This window comes from Sorghum bicolor, chromosome 10 (genome assembly GCF_000003195.3).
Source record: "Sorghum bicolor cultivar BTx623 chromosome 10, Sorghum_bicolor_NCBIv3, whole genome shotgun sequence".
NCBI classification, from domain to species: Eukaryota; Viridiplantae; Streptophyta; class Magnoliopsida; order Poales; family Poaceae; genus Sorghum; species Sorghum bicolor.
This window is the reverse complement of record NC_012879.2, coordinates 6681987-6700867: the sequence shown is the minus strand read 5'-3', so window position 1 is coordinate 6700867 and position 18881 is coordinate 6681987. Positions and strand designations below refer to the sequence as shown.

Here is an 18881-nt window from a genome sequence, read left to right as displayed (position 1 = left end):
GTGGGAGTTGGCCAAGGCTAGTTCAAGGAGACGGCCGGCCCCAGCCACGGCGGAGACATGTGCAGGCAGCGGCGGCTCCCAGCCTCCTAGGGACGCCGTGCAGGAGTAGGCAAAAAAAAAACAGTTGATCGGTTTGGAGTGGGTCTAATTTTTCTAATTTTGCCAAGCTCAAATGCCAAACTATTGGAGATACTAATTTTTTCATTTACCATATGTTTTAGTCACTTGTCAAATTATAAAATTTGCCAAGTGATTTTTACCAAACTGTTGTAGATGCTCTAAAAAGTCTCCAGTATTCGCGTCAGGAAATCTGCGGAAAAGGACGATCACCAGTTCCCCACTCGCCGAAAGGTAACCGTCGTGCACTCGTGCTCGAATCTCCTATTCCGCAAGCATAGCACATATCCTCCTCCACCCGGTCTCGTATATGAAGTGGCGGGACGGCGACGAACATCAGCCATCAGGACGAGCACAGCAACAGGGCACTGCCGCACCGCACTGGCCAGTGGCCACCACACATGGACGCACTCTTTCAGGAGCTCTCCGTGCTCGCCGACATGGCCATGGAAAACCGGGGCTTCGACCCGGCGAGGCTGGACGGCATCCTGGCGCTCTTCGAGAGCGAGGCGCGCGCGTCGTGGGCGGCGGCTGAGGCAGAGCACGAGGCCGTGGCCCGCGCCACCGAGACGGCTGTGGAGGTCGCGGAGGGCCACCTCGACGCCGTGATGATGGGCGCGGCCGTGGGTTGGTCCGGGGAGGCCGACGCGCTGTCCGCGGCCACCGCCGCGATGGGAATGGCCTTCAACGCGACGTCCAAGGTTGTAGATCCATGAAAAAAACAGTTTGGTCTCGTGGCGATCTGACGGCTACAATGAGATGTACAATATAGCACTATACAATATTCATGTGTACAATCAGAGTATGACACAGTATATTTCGCGGTATACCTCGCCATATTAGGATTAGTGTATATTCATTTAAACATAGATGTATTGATGTTACATATGCTACCATAGTCAAAAGTAATTACAAATCAATTTGCTCATAATAATAAGATGCTACGGCATTACAATTTACTGACTTTAGAGCGCGATAAGCATTTATAATTTTGGTAATTGATATACAAAGGTATAATTCAAAACTTTCAATAATTCGCTGAACATGTACTAAAAGAAGTTTTTGCAGGCAAAAATTGTCAAATTAACCATATCTAACTCTAGTTCTATTTTGAATATCTTTTTTAGAAAATATCTTGAAGACACGTTGTTGTGACTGCTTAGTCTTGACTGATAGCTTGCAAGCACTCGTCATATAGTAGTCTTAGAGCAACTCCAGCCCAAGTTCCTAAATTAAGCCCTTAAACTTTTATTTACAAGGCTATAAAAAAGTAGGGGGCTCAAATTAAGACCCAACTCCAATGGAAAAACAGACCAAGTTTTTATCTCACATAGGACCCACCTGTCATTGACAAATCCTACATCAACTCCACCATTTGTAATGGGTGGGGAGAGGAAGGTGGGTGGGATCCACTGGATAGAGGGTTCTAGATATGAGAGCTGAAACTATAATTTGGAAGGACATGGAAAATAGGAGCCCAAGTAGGAGGTGGGTTGAAGTTGATTTTTTTAATCAAATCCCTAGATTTAGAATAGGGACTTGTTTAGAAGGTGGACTGGGAGTTGCTCTTAAGATGCTGCTCTTGCTTTTTGTGTCGTTGTGTATCTAGCTGTAATTAGCAGGCTCTAGTAGCACTCCTAAGGTCGACTCCCTTTGTGGGAGTGAATTTAGGCTAGGGTTAAAAAAGTTCTCTTTTTTGTTCTACGCTAAAGCACATGTATATAATTTGACCTATATTATTTTTAGTCACATGTACTCACTTGCAAAATGAATATAATGGCTAAATCAATCACTAATAGACTCAACAATGAAATAACCTTATCATAAAATAAGGTATTAGACATCTATAATTCTTCGTTCATACTAATCATCACTGAACTTTAGCACACTACCAGGAAATGATTTTACAAGTTTTTTTGACGATGTATTTCAGAATGTTAGACCTTGTGGCATGTCTAGTATTTTGGGATTATCATTGGATTTACTATAAGGACTGCACTTTGGTTTCGGTGTTCAAAAAGGCTATGCTCTGCATCGAGGAAAGCTACTAGCAAAGAAGACGATGAAAACAATAACATATTGTATTTTTTATTTCAGATTTCATCTATAACTAGCAAAAATGCCCGTGCATTGCAACGGGAGAAAAAAAGTTATCAAACCTATACTGCAATTTATTATGGTACTGTAAGGAATTACCTTTCTACTTTCTCTTGCACCAAAAGCAGCCAATAGAAAAAAGACAATTAAACATGAGACTTATTCATTATTTAAAGGAAGTGAAGGATATTTAACAATGGATTATAGTCTTATAGATGAATGATGTATTCACCTATATGTAAAAAGGATGGAGATGGAAGTAACCCAAGCAAGAGACATGACACGACAAATGCACACTGTGCAGAAATTTATCCAAGTTCTACTAAAACCATGAGAGCTCTCATTTCATTGAATGAAAATTCATTAATCTGTGCTCTTAATCCGGGTGCATTTGAAAGAATAATACAATTTGTGAACACAAAGCTCTAAGGGACCATAATCAAATAATTTCTATATTTGTCACATCATTCTTCCAGTATTCTAGAATTAACCCAACTGAAGCAGAGAGCCTCGTTTATTTGACAAACTGTCCTCAAGAGGTGTCTCTTCAGGTTCGAGATCAGGAAGCTCTCCAATACGGTCTATTGTTTTCTTAACAAGGAGATCAGTCTCTTGTTGCTTGTTATCCTCATAGTCCTTGTCTGTTAGGTTCCAAAGATTCTTCTCAACTGCATCATAGACCTTCTAGACAATAAATCCAGGGTGCTGCCGACTGAGAATCTGCTTGTGCTGAGAAATAAAATGGACCACAAATTTGTTTTTTTAGGAAAGGACCACAACTTTGTGCATAACTGATTCTGCAGGTACATCATCAATGTGAAAACTGTAAAATAACTCCCGTCTCGTGCTACCCAGCATCCACCCTCCTTTTTGTCAGCCTCTTCCGGTCTATAAAACCATCGGCCAGTTACATATAGGCTCCACTCAGTTTCTGTTATATCCTGTTTGAAGATAATTAAAAAGATATTATAATACAGAAAATGAAAGATGAAAATATCAAATACCACAAAAAACTCTAGCACATAGGATACTGTATTGTAAAAGAAGGACCACTATAGTAGAAGACATGTTCCAGCTGTACAATGACAGGAGACTTTGTCCTCAGCACTAACAAGAACAGGTAACCATCCGAGTCATCCAGTCATAGGAAATAAGGCAAGGCTGACATTAAACAGCTTGACATAAGGGTTGTTCATTTGCAGTTGCACCCATCGCAGTAAAAAACCCAAATCCACAATGACGCCTAGCAGCAAACACTTAATCAATGTTCATGAAATGAGTTAACTATATGATGTCCAGTTTCCAACCATTCAAGAGTAACACTTCTAATTTAGTTGTAGCAACCAAATGCAGGGAACAATATAAGTTATAAAAAAGGGATGAATAATTTATGCAAAAATTAGTGAGGTCGCAGAACAAAACAGTTGGATGCAAATATAGGTGAATTACAGTCTATAAGCACAATGGCAGTATGAAAATACTGTAGCCAAAACCTAGCATGATCTCATATTTCATAGTAAAAGAACATGTCTATCTTATACTGGTATAAAGACTCTAGTCACCTATCACACAACAGAGGCATCAATAGCTACCAACCCATCAAGTTTAGCGAAATCTATGAGGCTCTACAATGAATCGAGTGAAATTTCATAAAAGTAAACACAGTTTATTCGGCAACGTTTGGTCCCTGATACGATCAGGAACCTTGAGGATGGCGACATATGGCTTCTCAGTGTTATCCTCAGGTGTGAGCAGCACGGGTCCTCTTGCACAAATGAGCCCACAACAATCACCCAACGGAAAGAAAACAATTTGTGCCTCCCGAAACACCAAAAATCCAAATAGAGCAGAAATTGGGAAGCGAGAAACAGAGGAGGAAGTGGCTTATCAGCTCGAAGGTGTTGCCCTCGTACTCAAAGGAAGCTTAGTGCTTCTTCTGCTTCCTCCCCTTGCCGGTGGTCTTGATCGGGTCCCCTACACCTACGGGCACCAGCCTCCGTGTTCTCCTCCTCTCGGGGCTCCTCCTCCTCATGCGGCTCCACCTCCTCAGGCTCCTCCTCGCTCTTCGGGTCGCGGCGGCGCTTGGGCCGGTGGGAAAGAGAAGAGATCGGAAGCCACCGCTGTGGGATGGGACGGGATGGTTTGGTTTCCAAGGAGGATTCAGAAGATAGAGATCCCGGCGCGGATGGGTGGGCGGACGCGGACGGGCAGAAAAAACCGATGGCAGACTGAAATTTTGGCAATTTATTATTAGGTATAGATTTGGGCTATACTCTACCAACAGAAAAATGAGGTAAGACACTCTTTTTGAGTGTCTTTGTTGTTAGAAAAAAAAGAAGAAGATTGCTCTTACTGTTGGCCTAAAATAAAAATATCTCTTTCGACCAGAGGATTGGACAAGTCTATCATAAAACGGGCTGGAGCCCAAATCAATTAACCAGAAAGGCCCAAACTGTCATTCCCAGCCCATTATTCAGCCCAAGCAAACCGGTCAGTTGGCGCCTGGCTCCCACCGGCTCCCATGAAGACGGAGATCCGGGTCCACCCGCCACCCACCCACATCACGTCACGTGAAAGCGCGGTGGCAACCGTCTTCTCTTCGGCGTGTGTACGTGTTGCCAAGGGCGCCTGGTGGGCCCACGCATGACCCGCAACACACAACGCGTCGTGTCGCTTCTCCTGCGAATATTATAACTGACTCGTGGGACCCGTAGACACGTAGAGACGTGAGGGGCCACGTATCAGTCATGCATCGTGCAACACGGCCCGTGACCCGGCGCAAGGAGAAACAGCAGCGGACCAGGTATATCCCCTCCCGAGGAAAGTGCTACGGCCACGCGTACCAGCTCACGGCCATGTGGGTCCGTCCAGTCAGTGACTCCGTGAGCTGGGTACGGGTGCGCGTAGCGGCGTCTCGGAAGGCGCCTTTCTCGAGGTGGGAGCACGACTCCCAGGCCCAGCCCACTACGAGGGGGAAGCGACAAGCGAACGGGCGCTTTGATTTTTACAGAAGCATCTCTCTCCTCAGTCCTCTTTCCCTCTCGCTCCCGGATCTGAACTCCCCCGAAAAAATCGTACCTGAGAGAAACCCTAGCACTGGAGGTTTTCCGCCGTGGCGCCTCGCCGGAGACCTCCGCTCGCCGCGGCCGCCGACGCGTCGCCCTCGTCATCCCCACGGAAGTCCGGCGAAGATGCGCCGCCGCCCGCCGGGGGCACGCCGCCGGCGGCGGCGGCCGGCGTCACCCCGTGCGAGCAGGCCAGGAAGGCACTGTGTGTGCGGTCGCCGTTTGACGGGGAGGAGGCTGCTGGGCGGGACGCCTGGCTGCCATCCCGAGTTGCCAGATGGGCGGCGGTGGGCGACGTGCGGAAGAATCATAAGAAGAGCCAGCCCCAGCAGCAGCAGCAGCCGGAGCCAGCACCTCCCCTGGAGCAGCACCCCAGAGTGCCTGCTGGGTGCAAGGGCTTTTGGGAGCAGTTGGAGCCCTATTTTCGGGAGTTCACAGCGGAGGATTTCGAGGAATTAGTGACGAAGCATCAATTCTGCCCCAGCCAGATTGATCCATATTTTGTGATACCAGTTGTGGGCAGTAGTAAGGAGTTAGGGGAGAATTCAGATCTATCTCATGCTTTTGAAGCAGATGAAAGCCCAGATTTGAGTTCGAATTTGGACAAGCATAACGAGTTGGATAGGAGCAAAGAGGATATTCGGGACAGCTTGGATGATATTGGAGCCAGTGTAGAGCTGGTCACCCAAGATGAGAGTAGTAAAGAGAATTGTGATCAGGACATGCAGGAAGTGATTGTGCAGCAAGAGGAGCAGCCGGTTGAAATCGTGTTAGATCAAAGCAGGACTAATAGTAATGTTTTACCGGGATGCAGAGAGGATCTGTTGCCTTCTTTGAGCTGGCTCTTAGGAGCAAGGCGACGGTTTGTGCTCACTTCAGAGCGCCCAAACAAGAAGAGGAAGCTCTTAGGTGCTGATGCTGGTCTAGAGCAGCTTGTTCTGCTGCCATCCCCTGAAGGTGAGGCTGGTTCGATCTGCGATGTTTGTTGTATGGGAGAAAGTGACATGATGTCTAACAGGATGCTTCATTGCAAGAATTGTGAGATATCTGTGCACCAAAAGTGTTATGGTGTGCGTGTTGTGCCAGATCGTTTCTGGTTTTGTGTTTGGTGTAGCCGGAATATCGGGATGCCACGGAGGTTGACACGCAGCGATGCCTGCAGGACTGTGCCAATGCCCTGTGTGCTCTGTCCAAAGGAGAAAGGTGCTTTGAAACCTTTCAAAAGGGACCCTGGTCCATCCACAGATGGAGGAAACCAAGAATTTGTACATTTATTTTGTAGTCTTTGGAGAACAGAGTTTCATGTCAAGGACATGGAATCAATGGAGCCTGTCACCAATATAGTAGATACCCAAGAGAATCAATCAAAATTGGTGTGCAGCCTTTGCAAGGTCATGCATGGTGCATGTGTCCGCTGCAGCCATGGTATGTATTTTGAACATAATCACTCTGATTCTAACACTAAGCTACATTCATCACCTCTCTGAGAACTGAAGTTCTTATATGCCTGAATCTTTAATATAAGATATGGTGCGGCACAACCTATGACATTATAAGTCAATGTCCAATTTTTGTGCTGGACATCAAGACTCTACCTCTATTTCCCCCCCTAATATGGCTTAAGCTGCAATAATTCGTTCTCATTTTCTTTATTTATTTTCTCTTGTCATACCCCTGTTTCACTTATTTGAAATCTTATAAAAAGTGAAATGCAGCCGCACACCTTGAACTTGTACCACACTACCACAGTGTCTTCCATGTCCTTAATTTACATATGGGTTCCTAAACTAGTCAAGTGTGTCATTTGTCAATATCTAAATCTTCCTAATCAAGCATGTAACTGAGAAGAAATATCCTACCCTTTTTAAGAGCATTTTTTAAAAATATATTTTGGTGTCAGCATTTTCTTGATTGGTGTCCTATCAACATGCCTCTCCCATTGCCATTGTAAGCCAAAGCCATCAACATTTGGATTTAACCATATTTGTGAAAGAGCTGACATTCAACTATTTGAGTTATGTTGCATGGATAGTTGCACTTGAATAGACAACCTACTTAGTGTTTCTCATTAACTAATCAGTATGCAGTTCCAGGCTTTTAGGGACCTTGAGGACATGAATCATTAGAAAAATATACTGACAACTCATACAAAAGCAAATTGATCAATGAAAAGGAATTTACTTAGTTGCACAGAACCAGTTAAGGTCTATGCTATCATGTTGGATATTGTTGGATTTCACAAATGGTCATGCTTAGTGAATCTTTTTTTACCTCTCCGAGGTCCTGTGGCAAATCTCTGTTATCAAAGTTAGCATGCAAGTCGAATTGATTTATTATTGATGAAGGTTTGGCAAATAAATTGTGATTCCTTGTTCATTGTTTCTGTACAAATAGAGCTCTACATGCCTTCTAGATCTAGTGTTTTCTAAGGTAAACCTTCTATAAATAAGGATGTAATTTATTTTGGGGATGATCGACTAGTTGCCTGGGAGGAGTCTATGCACTGCGACACTCAGTTATGGTATTTCTGCCTTTTGACTTGGTTTGTTCCGGGGGGGGGGGGGGGAGTCAGCATTGTATTATGATGAATAAACAATGCGAAGTTACATAATTGACTTGAGAAGCTTGAAAGGTACACCTTGAAAGTTGTAAATAGCAAGTATGTTTATTTTTTTTTTCCATTTTTTGCCAGTATTTAAGGAAAGCATCACATTAATGAATATGTATTTGAAGTCTACTATTTTGTCCTTTTTGTTTGAAATCGTAGAGCCGTGACGTCAACATCTTTTAAAAGTTCTATGGTTAATATGTTAATAGCATAAATATTGACAGTATGATAATTGCATGAATAGATTTTTATTTGAAAATGCTTTCACAAAAGTATAATTCCTTGTTAGTATTTATGGATATTAAGTATACAAATCAGTGTTCAAAGTCATGTTTTGGTGTCCGTGCAATGCCGAAAACATAAAATGAAATGGCGCATAGGGAGTATTCTGTAGATTGTATCTGCGCAATAATAGTTCTAATTTTATAATCCATTCATTTTCTAAGTTCATGCGGTTTTTAGGAGCATGCAGGACTTCCTTCCATCCTATATGTGCAAGAGAGTTCAAGCTTCAGATTGAGATATGGGGGAAGTTTGGTCATGATAATGTTAGTTCTTCTTCTTCTTATTAAATCTGTTCGTTATATTTGATTGCTTATTATTAATTTTTCTTATTTTTAACTGTTAATAGGTTGAGATGCGAGCATTTTGTGCAAAGCATTCTGCTATCAAAAGCATCAGCTCCATACAGAATGACAAAAGTGTATCTGAACTGGACTGCGCTCAAGCTGAGCCGCATGATGGAAAACCTGTTACTGGGAATGAACAACAAGTGAGATTTACGCGCAGTAACAAGGACAAATTTGTGAACAGCACATTTACTACTAGTTCTTGTAGCCTAAACAATGCTCAGACAACTGAAGTGGCTACCATTCCATCCACTCCTGGAAGCACTCAAGAAACTCAAAGTGCAGATATGGCTGTTGATCAACCCTCTGCAGATGTGAATATTATGAGCAATTCTGGAGATGTTTCTGGAATGCTTCGAAAGGTATTTGCTCATCTTACATAGCCAGATTAGGGTATGGAGGTTTTGTACCTGACTGCATTTTGTATATTTGCACTGACGGCACAGCTAGTTGACCAAGGAAAGGTTAGTCTTGCTGACATAGAATCGGAGCTGGGTCTTTGTTCAGAATCAGTGGAAGCTGCTCTTCAGGTAATTTGTTGTTGATTTTTTAGTAGTTCTCATAAGTTGCTCAGTGTTTCTACCAGTTGTGTGCCGACATGTAATAATTGGTACATACATCTCACTCAATTTATCCTAGCACAAGCTGGTGGTATATGCATCGCTTTTGAACTTTCACATATAGAATTAATATTTTTTCCACAACTTGTCAACTTTTTATTCTTTGTGTAGGCTGCTTATGTCTTTTTTTAAATATATAAAAACAGAGATTTTAAATGTGTATGTTATAGTATTTGAAAAGTCTTATGTATTATAACAAACATTACAAGCCAGCAAAAATCTTCAATGTAGATATAAATAGTAAAGATGATTCTATACTCATAGGTATAAGTTTAACCATAAGTATGCATAGCTCTATGGTGTTATTCTTGTGTTTCACAATGCGATGCTACTATCGCCCTTGATATGTTTTGAGAAAAAACAATGCGCCTTTACAGCCTGATGAGACAACTGCTTACTCCCCTGGCCTGAAGTTGAAAATGATCAAGTGGCTGCAGAACTCTGAGCGTGCACCTTCTGTTCAAGTGAAGTCATTTAACGAGGGTTCTTTGGCACAAGGTAATAACCAATAATGTTTCGTCCTCCATTATCTGTAATACTACAATGGCTGTGCGCCTGTATCACTGTGGCCATGTTGTCTTTATTTTGTATTTTGTCTGGATGAGGTTTAAAGTGCGTTGTACATAGTATGCTTCCTGATATGAAATTTGGCTTTACCAATTTATTCTGGATCATATTTGTGTCTCTTGTAGCTACAATGCTTGATATTTATGGGAATTCTATTCTTTTATTCAACAGGTCATGACTGAATAAGCTAACATTTGCCAATCATTACTTTGTACAGCCTGTCTAATATGTGATACTTAGGCTCTGTTTGTTTCAGACAACTTGTGCCTTTTGCCTCAGCAGAAAGCTGAAGCAAACAACTAGCTTTTGAAATCGCCTTTTGGGAAGCAACACTTCATTTTTATTAGAAATTTAGAAGCTGGTCTGTAGGAACTTATGTTGATTCTAAGTTCTAAGGGATGTTAATCTGAGGGGTATTACATATATTATTATACATTTCAAGAAACAGGTTTTCTAGAAGCAGTGGCATCATTTAAAAGCCAGTTTTTGAAAAGCATCAGCACAAACCAACATGCCCTTATTAGATATGATGCCATTGTTTATTAGTGTGGCAGTGCTATGTTTTGATCTATTTGCTTTAGAATTTTCTTGCTAGTGTTGGGCATGCAACCTGCATTTTCTGTTTCTTTTTTTTAAAGAACTTGGGAGTCAAGCATCTGATTATCCCTTTTTGAGGATTAAACTACTCCAGGGCAAAGAAGCCTCAATTTCATTAATTTTATAGACTTGTTGATTCTTCTGGTATTTATGAACAGGTACACTTCTTAGGAGTGAAAGTAAGAACTTAACCACTGCTACACTTCAGTCAGGACAGGAGGAAGCCATTTCATCGATTGATCATCATTTTCCAGAAAATGACAGTGCTAATAGGGGTGATTTAGTTCAAAATGGCTTTCATGATGATCCTGGTGCAAATGAGATTTCTGGCCGGCATTTACTCAAGTATGCTTACCCCCGATCCGGATGTGTCTTTCTCTCCTCTCTCCTCCTTGCCCCTTCCTTTCCCCTCTTCCTCTCTCCTTTATGGGCATGTGTGTACACAGGCTTTAGTTACTTTGTTACACTGGGACCTTCTCACATTATTATAGGCAGTGTTTCATTTGAATGGAATAATAACTTAATCCTTCTTTTTCCCCATGTAGCTTGGATGGTTACTGCTGTTATATTCATCCTGTCATTGAGAAAAGGTTGCAAGGTTTGTGGAGTAATAACATGGAGCAAACTATACAGAAAAATGGTTATCATGGTAAATTCCTGCTGCCTCCTTCCTGTCAATTAAACAGAATCCATTGCTAGTTTCTTTTTTCACATCTTAAAATCAACTTTATTTTCTTCCAATTTGAGTAGAAGAGTTATCTTGCTCTCTTCAAGATGACCTTGGTGGTTCATCAACAAAACTTGGGCAATTAGCAGACAAAGCTGCCCTGGATCAAGTCTGTAAAGCAAAATCATCAGATACTCTCAAGCATTCACCTGATGATGAAATAGAAGGGGAAATAGTTTATTTACAATCCAGGCTACTTGATGGTGTTGTTTCTATGAAGCAGAGATATGGTAAGTTTTTCTTTGTCATGTACATTAATATTCCTTATGCAGCCATACAATATGGTTTTGGTTGTTGTCCGCTTTATTAATTCCCCTGCTGCTGCAGTACCATCTTATTAATTAGTCTTCACAGTGCTAAAATGAACTGCTTAGATGTGTTTATATTTCTTCAGCTTTCTGAATCGATATTTCAGTCCGTCTTATATCTTGCAGAAGATTTAATACTCAAGGTTGTCCAGAATATTTCTTGCGAGTTGGATTCTTTTAATAAAAGAAAATGGGATCATATCATTGTGAATCAGTTTCTTCGTGATCTGAGGGAAGCTAAGAAGCGTGGAAACTCAGAGAGGAGACACAAGGAAGCTCTAGCTATCCTGGCTGCAACTGCACCTTCTGTTGTACCAGCCTCACGAAATGCAACAATGAGGAAAGAGACAGAAAACAATGTGGCCTCTGCTAGACGAGAGGTTATCACTGTGCTTGGCTTGTTCAGTTGATTCTTCTCAGGCATGATCTTTTTTTATTGACTTCTGTTTGTTTCCAGATTATGCCAAGAAGCAATGCTGGTTCCTCAAGAATTGGCCAAGTATCTCCATCACCACAAGCAAAGGATTTATCATTTTCCAATAGCAAAGTCTCAGAGGAAACTAACTTTGGCATTTTTGATCTGGCAAAATTCTCCAAGAAAAGTTCTCTTCCCTGTGATATATGCATGCGATGTGATACTGTATTGAACCGTATTTTTGTCTGCTCCAGCTGCAAGGTGATCTGCATGCACTGTTTTTTTGTCCCAAATAAATTGCACTCCATCAACTATTAACTGGCTTCATAAGCAGGCTGCTGTCCACTTAGATTGCTACCAGAGCCTTAAGTACCCCACAGGTCCATGGAAGTGCGAACTTTGCCTCGAGATGTCCTCAGATTTTGTTGTCTCTGGTGAGCTATCAGATCAAAATGGCGCGAAAGCTTGTTTGGTGCAGTGTGGTTTATGCCATGGAACATCTGGCGCTTTTAGAAAGACTGTGAAGGGTCAATGGGTTCATGCTTTCTGTGCTGAGGTAGTGATTTCTAGTTTTCTCTTTCCATATTGGTGTTTTGCTTAGCTTATGTACATTTATTCATTTAAGTTAAATTACCCCAACTTTCCTTAGTGGCTGTTGGAGACTACATTCAGAAGAGGGCAACATAATCCAGTCGATGGAATGGTACTATCTTGTGCTAGTTATGCTCTTAGTATTTCTGTATTGTTAAATAAATATATCTTCTTTCATATTTATTTTATTATAATGCATAGTTATGTGATCATATCACCAGAAGCCATCTTGAGTACAATATGACTGAATTCTCTTATTATTTTGTTCTGTCTGCTCGAACCTAAGGAGAGGCTTCATCACAAGGATAAAGATGCATGCTCTATATGCCACCGCAATGTCGGTGCATGCTTGAAGGTTTGGTTTTTAAAAGGATCCTTTATACCTATTGATCTAGAAATGTAGTGAAACAAATCAGATCTTGCTAACCTTCTCTCTTTCAACCATGCAGTGTAGTACAGTAGACTGTCAAATTACTTTCCATCCTTCATGTGCTAGAGATGCTGGTCTTTACATGAATACAAAAAGATTGGGTAATATGTTACAACATAAAGCATACTGTTGTAGACACAGTGTTGAGCAGAGAAAGGTAAGAAATACTTTAAATTGTTTAGGAGGGTTGGTGTCTTCACCTTGTAACTATATTTGTATCCTTATATGTCAAACATCCTTCTATGGAAATTCTTGCAGGCCTATCGTCAACAATATGGACCTGAGGAAGTCAAGAGTATGAAACAAATGAGGGTAAACACACCACTTGCATACTTTATCTCCTGCAAGGATCAATATTCTGCTTAAATCTTCGTAGATTCTACTTTTTGTTTTTTGTTTTACTAAGGTAGTACTAATTTTAGACTGCCAATCTTTTCATGGTACTTTGTCTCTGTCTCATCATGTTCGCTGTGATGTTTGTAATTCATGTGCGTTTTGTGTCAAAACAGCTCTTGGCTCTCAAGTCTTATTTGGTTCGTTAGATTTAAGTATTAGTGTCATGATTTGCAGGAGCATCAGCCATGGTGAAAATCATTATAGGTATTAAGCAGTGTCCAGCAGCCTGTATTTGATGAATATTTATGACTGTCGTAGTCCTAATAAATGGCAGATATCACAATTTCACATATGAAGACAAAACTTCAAATCTTCCATGTTTGTGCTTTTTACCTTTGTGTGACCTTTGAACATTTCTTTTGAGTATATTTGTATGGAGACATGAATGCCAAAGGATGCTAGATCAGTTGGTCTTGGCACTCCGGCGGCATCTCCCAGGTCCTGAGTTCGAATCCCAGTGGGAGCGAATTTCAGGCTGGGTTAAAAAAATTTCCCTCGCTCGTCCTCATACCAAAGCACTGGGGGGCCCCGGCCCAATTCTCACTTGGGCGATGGAAAGGCCACCGTGTATGGATGGGAGTGGGGGTTCAGGGGTTTTCTCACCGGATGAGAAGGCACTTTCTTCTTAATTTGAAAGCTGCAGCGGCAGTCTTAACCGCCCCGGTCAAGTTTTATGTGGACATGAATAGATTTACAGAAGCATCAGGAGCATTCTAAAACATCTAACCTGACAAGTTGTAAGAAACACAGAACTTAAGTTTTCTCTGGTTTGGACTTTGATAATGTTTACAAAAAATGGCTTGATGCTATTTCTTGCTGCTGATCAGTGGTTTATAGCTTGAAGATGGTGAAGAAACTCTTGGATCATATTATATGCTTCTGTTTTTCTCATTCTTGGCAGGTTGAATTGGAACTGTTACGCTTCCTTTGTGAGAGGATTGTTAAGAGAGAGAAAGTGAAGGTAAGCTGTTAATTGTGTCTATTTCTGCACCTTTGGTTTCTCGGGATGTTCAATAGTTCTCTTTCATACGTTACTTTGTGATAACAGCAAATTGTGATAATGTACTCATCCTTGGAGTATGTTTCCCATTTATTTTGTCGTACTAATGTTACTATCCTACCGTGTGTTTGGTTGGGGGTTGAGTGAGTTGGGTTGGATCCAACCCAGTTTTTTGGGACGGAGTCAACCCATCCAGTGTTTGGTTGCACTTCTGCTTTTGGGGACGGAGCCAACCCATTTTAGTGTTTGGTTGAAGAAGGATTGGGGACAGAGCGGCTCCATCCAGTGTTTGGATGAAGGAATTCAGTGTTTGGTGGGAGCCAACCCGGTTGGAGCGGCTCCGTCCGCTAGATTTTGAGGGACGGGTCCAACCCGCATCTGAGAGGAATATTCCACCCTGGAGCCAACCCAACCCTCCCATCCTCCAACCAAACAGCCACGAGAATGGGTTCGCTCCGACCCAGCTCGCTCCGCTCTCCAACCAAACACACGGCTACAGAAGCGGATATATTTGTTATAAACCACCCCTGGCCTCGACATTTTTAGAAGTCCTGTTTTTTTTGGCAAACTTTGATCAGCAACTGATCCAAAATATATATGGTTTTGGTTGCACATACTACCATTGGATAACTTTGTAAACAAAAGTAGTACCATTAGATTTGTTTTGCATATACTCTCTGGGTCCAAAAAGGTTGCAACTCTCAGTTGCCAAGGAGGAATTGGACAGATAGGTAAAAGATGCATGTGCCCCTTACATCACCAACTCGGAGTCTCTCTTAGTTTATCCCTCCACGCTCATGTCGCACAGGAACCTGAGCATCTCTCTGTGCTAGCCTAGACCCGTATAGTTGCATTCTTTCTTGGACAAAGCTTCAAGTGTAGAATGGCATACTTTTGTGGACAGAGGGAGTAGTATTACAAGGGATTAATCTTGTGGTTCTTTTCTTTTTGTTATTATTATGTGCTGCAATTGAAAGTTTAATTCCAATTCTCAGTTACCATTAAACCACAAATTGGATCTTATATTTTGAAATTGAATTTCAATAGAAATGGTTACAGGAATAACCCCTGAGCTAAGTAGACAATTTATTCCAACGTTGAGCGAAGTAGCTAATTAGTATGGGTATATCTTGTGATGTGATGTAAATTATGAGACAGGTGGCCTATTTGCAGTGCTTTAGTGGGTGTATTGGTTGTGTATTTGGTCAAACCAGACGCGCCCCTGCGGTCGACGAAGCTTTGAGTTGGCGGTGCTCATAGCCCTGGATAGGCTCATGGCCATTTGGAGGTTGGCCGGCAGTAGGAGCTCCACATCGGAGGCTAGCTGCCAGACCACCTGTGAACAGGTCTATCTTGTGCTGTGTAGTGAGCTCACAGCAAGAAAATGGGTCTGGTAGTCCATTGATCCAGAGCGCTGCAGGGCTTTGAGTTCGCCGAGAGAGTTGGAGTTGATGGGTGACACAAAGTGCAGGTTGACGAAGTTGGCGAAGCGCAGACACGAGATGAGACCAAAATCCCACTACATTTGGCAATACAATTCGTAGAGGTGCCGTCTAGATGGAGAGATGCCATGTAGACCTCTCCAAGGCGTGGTGGCCGCGGAAGTTGTTGCACTTGTTCAACCATGTCAGGGGATCGAACTCACCGTTGAAACAGGGAAAGTTGATCTTCGGGGAACATGGATGAGCGTAGGTATCGGGGAAAGTTGATCTTCAGGGAACATGGATGACCGTAGGTATCGTCGTGGCCATGGCAGTTGTCATGACTGAAATGATCGTCGCGCCCTTAGGGGCCATTGTGGCCATAGGGGCCTTTGGCTGGGGAAGTAGTCGCGACAGAAGCGGCAATCATGAGGATCGCCACAGTCAAAGTAGATGTCGCCGTGGCTGTAGTGCTGGTGTCACGGTCGTGGAAGGAGTCATGGCTGTGGTCATCGTCATCGCCACCATCGTGGCTGCCACTGGTGCCCAGAGGTCTCAGTGAGGCCCCCCTCGATACGTGACTGGAACTTCTTAGTCCATGCAATGTGGGCATGTTGCTCGATGTCCCAGTGCTGGTTTTTGGTACCAAATTGATATGGCGCAGGTGGGGAGGTTTGCGCAAGGGAGAGTAGAGTAGTAGCTGGAATTGAGAAGATGAACACAGTTGGTAACGAGGCTGGTCTAGGGTGTCTGTGGTGGCGAGGTAAGAGTCCTCTGGCGCCATCGTCGAAGGAAACTCCATGCCCCTGCAGGAGGTTTATTCTTTCTTCAATAATCCTGATTATAGATCTAAGGTGCCCTTTAAGTTTAGGTGCACTTGCCTAACAATAATAAAACATCTCCTATAAGGCTATAATCTCTCCCTGAAAGCCTCTTTCGAAAACTAACCCAGCCCCTTAGTCGCCAGGCTTGGTGGGCGCCTAGGACGGCGCCTGTATTGTCGACCCACATAGGATTTGACAACACTATCTTTGTCCCATTAGTTCTGAGGTCTGGCATGTGAAAAGTAAAAATATATGCTCTTCTAACTGTGATTTTCTAGAAATACTTTATGTGCATAAAAAGTAAAAATAGAAGATTTAGGTACTGCATTGCAATGAGAGGATGATTTTGATGTCCAAAGTAAAAATAGAAGATTTTAGGCGCTGTATTGCAATGAGAGGATGATTTTGATATCCGTGCGTTAGGAAATGCGCCAAATGCAGTAGGGGTCAAGTAAATGAGTATATGCACCAAAAGATTGCAGCTATTTAGTGTTGATGTCAGTTATTAAGTATTATTGCTGACATGTGTAGTTTAGGAAATGTGCCAAATGTACAGTAGGGCTCAAGTAAAAGAGTATATGCACCAAAAGATTGCAGCTATTTAGTGTTGATGTCAGTTATTGTTGCTGACATGTGAAGTTTAGAACATCTCAGTTGTCAACCTTCCCATCAATCCGAAAAGTAGAAACCTAATAGCTTGTGAAACCAAATGTGTAACACTTGGATTTCTGTTGTGGCCAACGTATCTTACTGCATCAATTTTGATGTTTTTCTACACTAACATTTTTCATCTTGATTACCAGAAAGATTTAGTTGGATGTGCACATGACATACTTGCTGCAAGGAGGATAACTGCTGTCTCTTCTTTGTGGACTTCTTGTTATGCTTCTGGACCTGGAGCAAGTTCAGAATCTGCCACTACTTCTGTTAATAACAAATCATATGGTGGAACGATTCAAAGGTCCGATGATGTCACAGTGAGATCAGACGATATCACAGTGGACAGTACAGTTACCAAAAAACATACTGTCAGGTTTTCTCTGCATAACAGGGACACTGATAGGAACACAGCTGACAGTTCCACATCAACAATATCATACAAACGGAAGTTGGATGATGGGGAATCACTTGCATTCAAGAGTCTTCCCGGAACACCAGCTACTGCCTTACTGGAGTCACGGGATGTAGAAAAGAAGCCAATAGATAAAAAGGTTCTACATCTTTTATGGTTGATTTTGCATTTGTATTTGCACAATTTTATGAAGTGTTCGCATTTCACCTTATCCTCATCGATTCTGATGCTTCACATTACATTGCAGCGTAGGGAAATATATCAAAATGAGCTTGTCATGGCTACTTCTCACCAAGCTTTGTTGAAGAACAAGAGCCCTCCAGAGAGATATGTTTACACTCGCCGTAGCTCCATGTCTAAAAGGAAGCAATGTAGTCAGCATGTAGTTGAAGGACCTGGTGGATGACAGCAGACGAAGTAGCATCTTGGTGGCTTCTTCTTGGGATGTTTGGAGAGTATTCTTGGAAGCTCGATGCACAAAAGCACAAAGCAAATACAGCAAGCGGGGCTGGCCATTAATCATGACGGAGCCACAGGGGCAGGCATGGCTGCACTGAAATTGGAAATTTGATGCATTGGGCTCTTTGAAGATTTGACCCATTGAGCCCATGTCATCGTGGAGGCCAACATGCGTGAATTCATTCACTAATTTAGTTAAGGGCAGGGTTTGTGAAATGCGCCCTATTGCTAGTGTGGTGTCTTCACATTAATTATCTGGAAGAAGGAAATCGCTTAAATTATGCCCGGCGAAAGAAAGTGGATAGACATATTGCTAACTGGCGCCTACCAATAGGCCCTCCGCACATGAATTACCATGTTTAGGAGTTGTAGCTATGTACTAACAAAACTGCATGTTTTGTTGTTGTGTGGCTTACATCTGTTCTGACTTGTGAAATGAACCCTCGATGAGTCGTAGGGCATTTCATGTTTGTACAGGCATGTAGGTTTAGCCTCCTGCTATGTAGTTAACTTCATAAGCATCATCTTGTAGCCTTATGTGGTTAACCAGATATTTGATTTATTAGTTAATTTAGTGAACCAAGAGCTGCCTTGTGTCCATATGGGTTGTGACTACAGGTGGTTCTTATTGTATCCATATCTGTTATTAGCATGAAAGCTGTTTGTTGCCGACCTCGGCGCCTAACCTCTTAAGCAGTATCTTTAACCTCGTAAACAGTATCTTATTTTTAACAAAATACCATGCTTGTTTTGTGAATACTTCTGTAATATCACACTGTAATAATATGTATATTCGACCTCAGAAGTCTGCTTATGTTTTGTGAATGGCGCATGTCATTTATTTATTACTTCTTTCATGATGCCTGATGCGAATGTGGAGCAATTGTGTGGGGCTTTGTTTACTTCTAAATTTTTTTGCAAAATAAGAATAGTAGCAC

At 42.3% G+C, this 18881-nt stretch overlaps 2 protein-coding genes and 1 pseudogene across 2 annotated transcripts; 2 read left to right on the top strand and 1 right to left on the bottom strand.

Moving 5' to 3' along the window:
- Nucleotides 201-1092, top strand: LOC8077340. Its single transcript, XM_002437985.2, has one exon. The coding sequence runs from the start codon at nucleotides 519-521 to the stop codon at nucleotides 831-833; it is 315 nt and encodes a 104-aa protein (XP_002438030.1). The 5' UTR covers nucleotides 201-518; the 3' UTR covers nucleotides 834-1092.
- LOC8070753 lies at nucleotides 2701-4246 on the bottom strand (annotated as a pseudogene).
- Nucleotides 4736-18636, top strand: LOC8070752. Its single transcript, XM_021449755.1, has 20 exons — nucleotides 4736-4822; nucleotides 4929-5105; nucleotides 5309-6704; nucleotides 8350-8435; nucleotides 8519-8878; nucleotides 8963-9046; nucleotides 9514-9634; nucleotides 10459-10645; nucleotides 10846-10949; nucleotides 11051-11257; nucleotides 11462-11715; nucleotides 11793-12011; nucleotides 12085-12306; nucleotides 12400-12453; nucleotides 12628-12696; nucleotides 12791-12928; nucleotides 13030-13083; nucleotides 14069-14128; nucleotides 17216-17623; nucleotides 17732-18636. The coding sequence occupies exons 1-20, from the start codon at nucleotides 4736-4738 to the stop codon at nucleotides 17888-17890; spliced, it is 4446 nt and encodes a 1481-aa protein (XP_021305430.1). The 3' UTR covers nucleotides 17891-18636.